Source organism: Rhinoraja longicauda, unplaced genomic scaffold (assembly GCF_053455715.1).
Source record: "Rhinoraja longicauda isolate Sanriku21f unplaced genomic scaffold, sRhiLon1.1 Scf001455, whole genome shotgun sequence".
Taxonomy (NCBI): domain Eukaryota; kingdom Metazoa; phylum Chordata; class Chondrichthyes; order Rajiformes; family Arhynchobatidae; genus Rhinoraja; species Rhinoraja longicauda.
In genome coordinates, this window is record NW_027602670.1 from 21678 (window position 1) to 30500 (window position 8823).

General features: G+C 43.3%; 1 protein-coding gene across 1 annotated transcript; it reads right to left on the reverse strand.

Annotated features, from left to right (window-relative positions):
* Window positions 1-409: 409 nt before the first annotated feature.
* Window positions 410-7563, reverse strand: ostc (oligosaccharyltransferase complex subunit; the record flags this gene model as incomplete). Its single annotated transcript, XM_078395726.1, has 2 exons — window positions 410-626; window positions 7470-7563. Coding segments are annotated over 2 exons (296 nt in total), but the record flags the coding sequence as incomplete, so codon positions are not given.
* Between the last annotated feature and the right edge of the window lie 1260 nt (window positions 7564-8823).

An 8823-nucleotide genomic window follows, 5' to 3' on the forward strand; every position in this document is an offset into this window, starting at 1 on the left:
ATAGCGGTGCTGGCACAAAGGGCCGAATGGCCTACTACTGTGCCTATTTTCTATGTTTACAAGGTTATGTGACATTTCAGGTATAGACCCTTTTCAGCCTGGTTGCAGTAGGGGGAAAGGAAGCTAGTAGAGAGGTGGGGCGAGGGCGAGATAAAGCCTGGTAAGTGACAGGTGGAAATAGGTGAGGGGAGATTGACACATGGTCAGACAAAAGCCTGTGGAAAATTGGGGGAGGGGGTAGAGTGGGAGGGGAAGGGTAAAGGGGGAAATGTGCCAGGCCTGTTCATATAAAGTTGCTGAATAACTTTCTTTGAATGGAAAATTTCCATTAAGGTTAAAATATATTCTTTTTTTTAAATAGTAGTACTTAAGATTCGGATACGCATGCAACGAGGACAGTATTTGTAACAGATTGAAAGATTACTTACGGCAATTTCATTCTCATGAAGACTCTGGCCATGAAAAAGCTCAATAGGACACTGACAAAGCCAATGAACAGAAGCAGGAATCTATTCAGTTTTGGAATATTGGGTGCATTTGAGCGATCCAAGATTATAAACCCTAGACCTCCCATTGTAAACAGAAAACTAGAAGCAAGACCTTCCATGATGTACTGGCCATTCACTCTATAAACAAAAAGAAAATAGCATCAGTTTCAACTTGCTGTGGCTACAAAGTAAGGAACACAGTAAAGTACAAACCACCACAATAGTTGAAGCTATTGTCTATTGATATTTGTCTATAAAATAGTCACATCCAATCCCAATTCTGAAGATCTTCGATCACACAACACAATAAAGATTAATTCTTCCTGATTACAATGGGTACACCCATTTGCATGCTAAAATAAGATGGCACAAATTCTCATGAAACTGATATTTATGCATCCAAAATTCCCCCAAAATAACCAGAGTTCGAGGAATACCAAGCAATTTCATTAACGTTTTTTGCCGTTGACTTTGCTGAGCCAAGCGTCGATGCAGCTTTGTTTACGTGCCATTTCCCATGAGCCCCCCCTTCCTCATGTGTGTCTATAAATAAAGTGCACATTAAGTGATGTTAATTCAAAATAATCCACGTGTAAATGTCTATCCATAGCCTGCGTGAAAAGATATTTTAAAATTTATTTAGGTTTATACATTGGGGCAGGATAGTCGCAAGCTGATGAGTAGCAACACGCACTTTGAAGATTAGGCACTTTGTGGGACGCAAGCACTCATTTATATTTTGGCATTTTATATTAATATTTTTGTTTCGTCCTAAAATATAAAACTGCAGTGCGGAAAAGTTATTTTAAAAGGTCAAGATAATACATTGTTCAATAATTTTTTCATAGATTTATGCATGGAGGACTAGAGTGTGACATGCAGTAATTGTTTTGAGCAATCCTCATGCAGCCAGCATATTCATGCAACCAATCCTCCCCACTCCCTACAGAAAGTCAGTATATCATGGCTGTATACTGTACAAAGAAAACATTACAGATCATAAATTTCTCTCCCACAAAATAATACTCGACTTAATTCTGCATGCTTCAGTTGTATTATATTCCAAAATCAATTTGTTTAAAAAAAATGCAAAAAGCCAAACAAGATGTGTGGGTACAGGGAAATCAACCAAGTTTTGATTCTGCAACAAGGTTTAGTCCAACTGACTCAGTAGTTTATAAATATGCAAACTTTACAATTCAAAAATAGTAAGAGATTTTACCACTGGGAATAACAGTGCTCAGTAACCTGAGCTTTTTCATTGCAACTCGAGCTCATCAAAATAAGGCACACTGACAATTCCATGCAGGGCAAACCAGACATCATTATATGGTCAGAGATATTGTAATAGTCCTCCTGTTATATGCGGAAACGCAGATCAACGCAGGCAGGTGCACAGTAAAGAGAGGAAAGACCGGTGGGTTAAACTATTTATTTAACAGGCAAGGCAGTGGAATTCAGGGTGTGGATTGGTTTGGAGAACTCGGATGTAAACAGAAACACAGCTGAGGGATGGGCTGGGCTGTCAGCTCAATATTTCAGGGTATAGATGCTACAGACATGATAGAGATGCGGGAGGGGGGGGAGGGGGAGGAGAAATAAGTGACCCTTTTGACGAGGGCAGACAGAACTACAGTACTTCGAGAGGATAATCTTGGGGGATCGTCAAGTGAGCTGCTTTATGGGAAATAATCACTTTGATCAGACTGTATCTCCCCCCCCCCCCCCCCCAGAGATGTGTGGAGAGATTACAGTTAGCTGTAAAAATAATAGGACAATATTAGTGGGATATTTCAGTATAACTTCCGGGCAGATAAATGTGTCCAAAGAACCTTTCTTAATCACTATATAGAGGACCCCATGAGAGGGTGCAACACTGGACTTCCTTTGAGGGAACAAGACAGGGAAAGGGACTGAAGTGTCAGTGGGGCAGTACCTTTGGGGCCAGTGACCAAAATTCTATGAGTTTTAAGGTTGTTTTAAAGGATAGGACTGGTCCACAAGATTTGGTTCCAAATTGGAGCAACACTAATTTTGGAGCATTAGGCAGGATCTTGTAAAGGTCGACTTGGAAATTTTGTTTGCAGCCAAGGGGACAGCTTATAAGTGGGAGGCTTTCAAAAGTGAGTTAGCAAAAGTACAAGGTCAGCATGTTTTTTGTAGGGTGAAGCGCAAGGCTGGCAAGTTTAGGGAACAAAAAATATTGAGGCTCCAGTCAGCACAAAGGAGGCATACATTAGATTTCAGTTGTTGGGACAAAGAGAACCTTCCTTCTAGTATTAGTGCAGGAGTACACATAAGGCAATCAGGAAGGCAAAGAGAAGACACAAAATGGATCTGACAGGAAAAGCAAAGGAAGATCTCAAGAGATTCTACCGGTATATTAAGAGTAAAAGGATGATTAAAGAAATAATAGATCCACAGATCAGCATGGCCACCTTTGTTTAGAACTACAAGAGATGGGGAATACGAAATGTATACTTCTCGTCCATTTTTTTTACTGAGAAGATAAATCAGGAGGAGGGGGAGTTCAACGAGATCTGGGTGTCCTAGTGCATCAGTCAATGAAAGGAAGCATGCAGGTACAGCAAGCAGTGAAGAAAGCCAATGGAATGTTGGCCTTCATAACAAGAGGAGTTGAGTATAGGAGCAAAGAGGTCCTTCTGCACTTGAACAGGGCCCTAGTGAGACCGCACCTGGAGTACTGTGTGCAGTTTTGGTCTCCAAATTTGAGGAAGGATATTCTTGCTATTGAGGGCGTGCAGCGTAGGTTTACTAGGTTAATTCCCGGAATGGCGGGACTGTCATATGTTGAAAGACTGGAGCGACTAGGCTTGTATACACTGGAATTTAGAAGGATGAGAGGAGATCTTATCGAAACGCATAAGATTATTAAGGGGTTGGTCACGTTAGAGGCAGGAAACATGTTCCCAATGTTGGGGGAGTCCAGAACAAGGGGCCACAGTTTAAGAATAAGGGGTAGGCCATTTAGAACGGAGATGAGGAAGAACTTTTTCAGTCAGAGAGTGGTGAAGGTGTGGAATTCCCTGCCTCAGAAGGCAGTGGAGGCCAGTTCGTTGGATGCTTTCAAGAGAGAGCTGGATAGAGCTCTTAAGGATAGCGGAGTGAGGGGGTATGGGGAGAAGGCAGGAACGGGGTACTGATTGAGAGTGATCAGCCATGATCGCATTGAATGGCGGTGCTGGCTCGAAGAGCTGAATGGCCTACTCCTGCACATATTGTCTATTGTCTATAAGATCATAGAACCTAAAAAGGAGCTTTGCGTTTTAGAAAGTTCAGGTATTTATAAACCACTGGTCAGTTTGACTAACCTTGCTGCAAAATTAGAACCTGGCTGATTTCCTTGTCCCCACGCATCATATTTGACTTATTTGGGGGGTTTTGATATCCGTATTTAGTTTTGACAAATTCATGTGTAAGATCACAGTTTTTGTTTGGGATGGAATACAATTGAGGCTTGCAGAATTAAGTCAAGTAGTATTTGGAAGGAGAGCGATTTACGATATGTAATGTTTTATTTGTAAAATTAGTATACTAATTACCAAAGAGAAGGTGCTGGTGGTTTTAATGCGCATTAAGATAACTCCCTTGGGCCTGACTAAGTACATCCTCGGAAGCTAGGAAAGAAATTATGGAGACTCATGCAGGGTTCTTTGCATCATCTTTAGCCACAGGTGAAGCTCTGGAAGACTGGAGGGTGGCTCGTGTTGTACCGTTATTTAACAAGGGCAGTAAGGACAACCCAGGCAATGACAGGCCAATGAGCCTGACATAAGTGGAGGGAAAGATGTTGGAGGGTTTCTGAAGGGCAGGATCTACCAGCATTTGGATAAGCAGGGACTGATTAGATATGATCAGCATGGCTTTGTGTATGGGAAATGGTGTTTCACAAATCTCATTTGTTTATGAAGTGGTCATTGAGAAGATTGATGGGTCAGGACAATGAAGGTACTCTATATGGACTTTAGCAAAGCCTTTGACAAGGTCCTGTAGTGTAGGCTAGTCTGCGTGGCTAGATTGCATGGAATCCAAGGTGAGCTAGCAAATTGGATTCAAAATTGGCTTGGAGGAAGGAATCAAAGGATAGTTGTGGAGAGTTTATTTTCTGTTTCGAAGCCTGAAACAAATAGTGCGCCACAGGAGACAATATTGGGTCATCTGCCGTTCTTTATATACATTAGCTTTTCAGATGTCAAGGTAGTTAACATTGTTAGTAAATTTGTAGCTGACATCAAAATAGGTGGTGCAGTAGACAACGAGGAAAGATAAGTTTACAATAGGACCTAGATCAGTTGGGAAGGTGGGCCAAAGAATGGCAAATGGAACAAATGTGACAAATGTGAGGTGTTGCACTTTGGTAGATCAAACCAGGGCATAATTTAGAGCAAACTTGACCAAGTGGGCCCAACCCTCTCCCCCTCACCCCATCCCTCTCAACCCCCCTTATCCTACCTCAACCCCCCTTATCCCCCCCCCCCCCTCCCTAGGAGATAGATTTAAACTTGAAACTGTGAACAACTTTAAAAATATAACACCGATTTCAATGAAACTTCTTCCATTAGCACCAATGGGTCGACAGTGAGTAAGGTAGGCCTAAATTTGTCGCGCTATCGTGTACCATTTTGGCTGTAGTTCAGGAACAGACAAACGAGAGTTTTAGTATATAGATGACAGAACCGAGGAAAGTGTGACAGATCACAGAGATCTGGGAGTACATGTGCCCTGAAAGTGGCAAATCTAGTGGACAGTGTGGTGAAGCCAACATTTGGCACGCTTGCCTTCATTGGGATGAGTACTGAGTACAAAAGTTGGCACATCATGAGTCAGCTGTACAAGTCATTGGCGAGACCATACTTGGAGCACTGTGTGCAGTTCTGGTCACCTGGCTATAGAAAGGGTGTCATTAAACTGGAATGGATGCAAAAGAGATTCATCAAGATATTACCTGGGCGTGCAGGCATGTCGAGTTGTAGGGAAGGTTGGAAAAGCTGGGACCTCTTTCTTAGGAGTGTAGGGGGTTGAGGGGTGACTTTATTGTGATGTACAAGATCATGAGAAGCATGGAGAAGGTGAATGCTCACCTTTTTCCGAGGGTAGGGAATGCTAAAACTAACCATTATTGGCTTACGGTGAGAGAGGAGATTTTAGATGGATGTCAGGGGAAAACTTCCCACTCGGAGCGTAATCCATATCTTGAATGAGCTGCCAGAGGAAGCTATAGAAACAGTTACAATTATGACTTGGAAAAGGCATTTGCACAGGCTTCTGAATAGGAGGGTTTTAGAGGGATATGAGCAAAATGCAGGCAAATAGGGCCAGCCCAATATGCCAACTTGGTCAGCATCGACAAGGTGGAACAAAGGGGCTGGTCAGTAATTTTCAGCTCTAGGACATTAGAGCATGACATACAGTGCATTCAGATAGTAGTCAGACCCCTTCACTTTTTCCACATTGTTACATTACAGCCTTATTTTAAAATGGATTAAATTCTTTTTTTTATCAATCTACACACAATACCCCAGAATGAAGTGAAAACAGGTGTTTAGAAATGTTTGCAAAGTAATTAAAAAGAAATAACTGAAATATCACATTTACATAGGTATTCAGACCCTTTGCTATGACACTCAAAATTGAGCTTAGGTTCATCCTAATTCCATTGATTATCCTTGAGATGTTTCTACAACTTGATTGGAGTCCACCAGTGGTAAATTAAATTGATTAGACACGATTTGGAAAGGCACACACCTGTCTATACAAGGTCCCACAGTGGACAGTGCATGTCAGAGCAAAAAACAAGCCATGAAGATGAAAGAATTGTCCGTAGACCTCCGAGATATGATTGTGTCGAAACACAGATCTGGGGAAGGGTATAAAAACAATTTCTGCAGCTTTGAAGGTCCCGAAGAGCAGTGGCCTCCGTCATTCTTAAATGGAAGAACTTTAGAACCACCAGGACTCTTCATAGAGCTGGCCGCCCAGTCAAACTGAGCAATCGGGGAAAAGGGCCTAGGTCAGGGAGGTGACCATGAACCCAATGGTCACTCTGACCGAGCTCCAGAGTTCCTCTGTGAAGATGGGAGAACCTTCCAGAAGGACAACTATATCTGCAGCACTCCACCAATCTAGCCTTTATGGTAGAGTGGCCAGATGGAAGCCACTCCTCAGTAAAAGGCACGTGACAACCCACTTGAAGTTTGCCAAAAGGCACCTAAAGGACTCTCAGACCATGAGAAACAAGATTCTCTGGTCTGATGAAACCAAGATTGAACTCTTTGGCCTGAATACCAAGTGTTACATCTGGAGGAAACCAGGCACCGCTCATCACCTGGCCAATACCATACCAACAGTGAAGCATGGTGGTGGCAGCATCATGCTGTGGGATGTTTTTCAGCAGCAGGAATTGGGAGACTAGTCAGGATCGAGGGAAAGATGAACGAAGCAAAGTACAGAGAGATCCTTGATGAAAACCTGCTCCAGAGCATTCTGGACCTCAGACTGGGGCCAAGCTTGTAGCGTCATACCCAAGAAGACTTGAGGCTGTAATCGCTGCTAAAGGTGCATCAACAAAGTACTGAGTAAAGGGTCTGAATACTTATGTAAAAGTGATATTTCAGTTATTTCTTTTTAATTACTTTGCAAAAATTTCTAAACACCCTTTTTCGCTTTATTATTATGGGGTATTGTGTGTAGATTGATGATAAAAAATGAATTTAATCCATTTTAAAATAAGGCTGTAATGTAACAAAATGTGGAAAAAGTGAAGGGGTTTGAATACTTTCTGAATGCACTGTAGCTCAATTCTAATGTGGTTAAGTTAGAAAAATTTGCAAAACCATGGTTAAGGATGATATATTTAATTCTTGGAACCATAACCCAGAATAAAAACCATTAATCCACCAATAGAAGTGGTGTAAACTGGTGAGAGAAAGCAAAGCGACACTAGTGCTGTTCCCGTCCTACCTGTATGCCAAGAAGGCCACAGGTCTCTGATGACCATGTTCATCTGTCATGGATCCCACACTTGGAGGCTCCACAATTACATCATAAATGATACCTGTAAATACCAAAAGCTTCATAAACACAGGAGCAAATATGACCTCAGCAGCACTCCTCATGTCATTTCTACATTGAATAGTTGACAAAATATAATCAAATTATCCTGGAAGGATTAAACCATGTTTTATTTCATCATGAAAACTTCAGTATAATTTAGAATATCAACTATTTCAAGTAATGACATTGCCTTCCCCTCTAACAAATGGCTCCCTCTACCTTCACCACTCCTCCTTCATTCTTCATTAAGGGGTACATACATATATGGATGCAAAAACACCCATGGATGAGAAAAGCAGCCAAGCTAACTATTTCCCCAAGGAAAGGTCACCGATCCAGAATGTTAACAGGTTTCTTTTTCCTCAGATGTTGCTTGACTGACCGAGTACTTACAGCATTTGTTTTCATTAAACATGTCTACTTTCTCCAACAGTGACTGGTTAATTCAACTATAAATCAATGTTCCCAGATTCAGAGCAAAAGGCGAGTTCTTAACTCAGATTTGTTCCAAAACCTGACATAGTAATGGTTGAAGACACGAAAGACTGGAAATGCTACGGACTACCGCTGATGAAGTATCCATGATTGCTGCAAGCTACCAAACGTAACCATTCAGACTGATGTATGAATATCTACAGGAATTAAGCACAGGACTACAGCCAAATTTACAAATATTCCAGGCTGGTTTTGACTTGGAAAATTTAAAAGATCGACTGCAAATCTGAAATAAAACAGGAGTTGCCCGTCCCGGCCCGGTCTCTCAGCGACTCCCTCCCCTCTCCCCCCTCCACACTCCTCCCTCCCTCTCCCCTCCCTCCACATTCCTCCCTCCCTCTCCCCTCCCTCCACATTCCTCCCTCCCCCTCCCTCCACACTCCTCCCCACACACACCTCCCCCCCATCCCCTCCACACTCCTCCCTCCCTCTCCCGTCCCTCCACACTCCTCCCTCCCTCCCCCTCCCCTCTCTCCACACTCCTCCCCACACACACCTCCCTCCCCCTCCTCCACCTCCCCTCCCTCCACCTCCCCTCCCTCCACTTCCCCTCCCTCCACTTCCCCTCCCTCCACTTCCCCTCCCTCCACACTCCCCCCTCCACACTCCCCCATCTCCATCCGCACTCCTCCCTCCCCCACACTCCTCCCTCCGCATTCCCTCCCTCCCCACTCCCCCCTCCGCATTCCCTCCCTCCCTCCCTCCCCACTCCCCCCTCCTCCCCTCCCTCCACATTCATCCCTCCCTCCACACTCCCCCCTCCTCC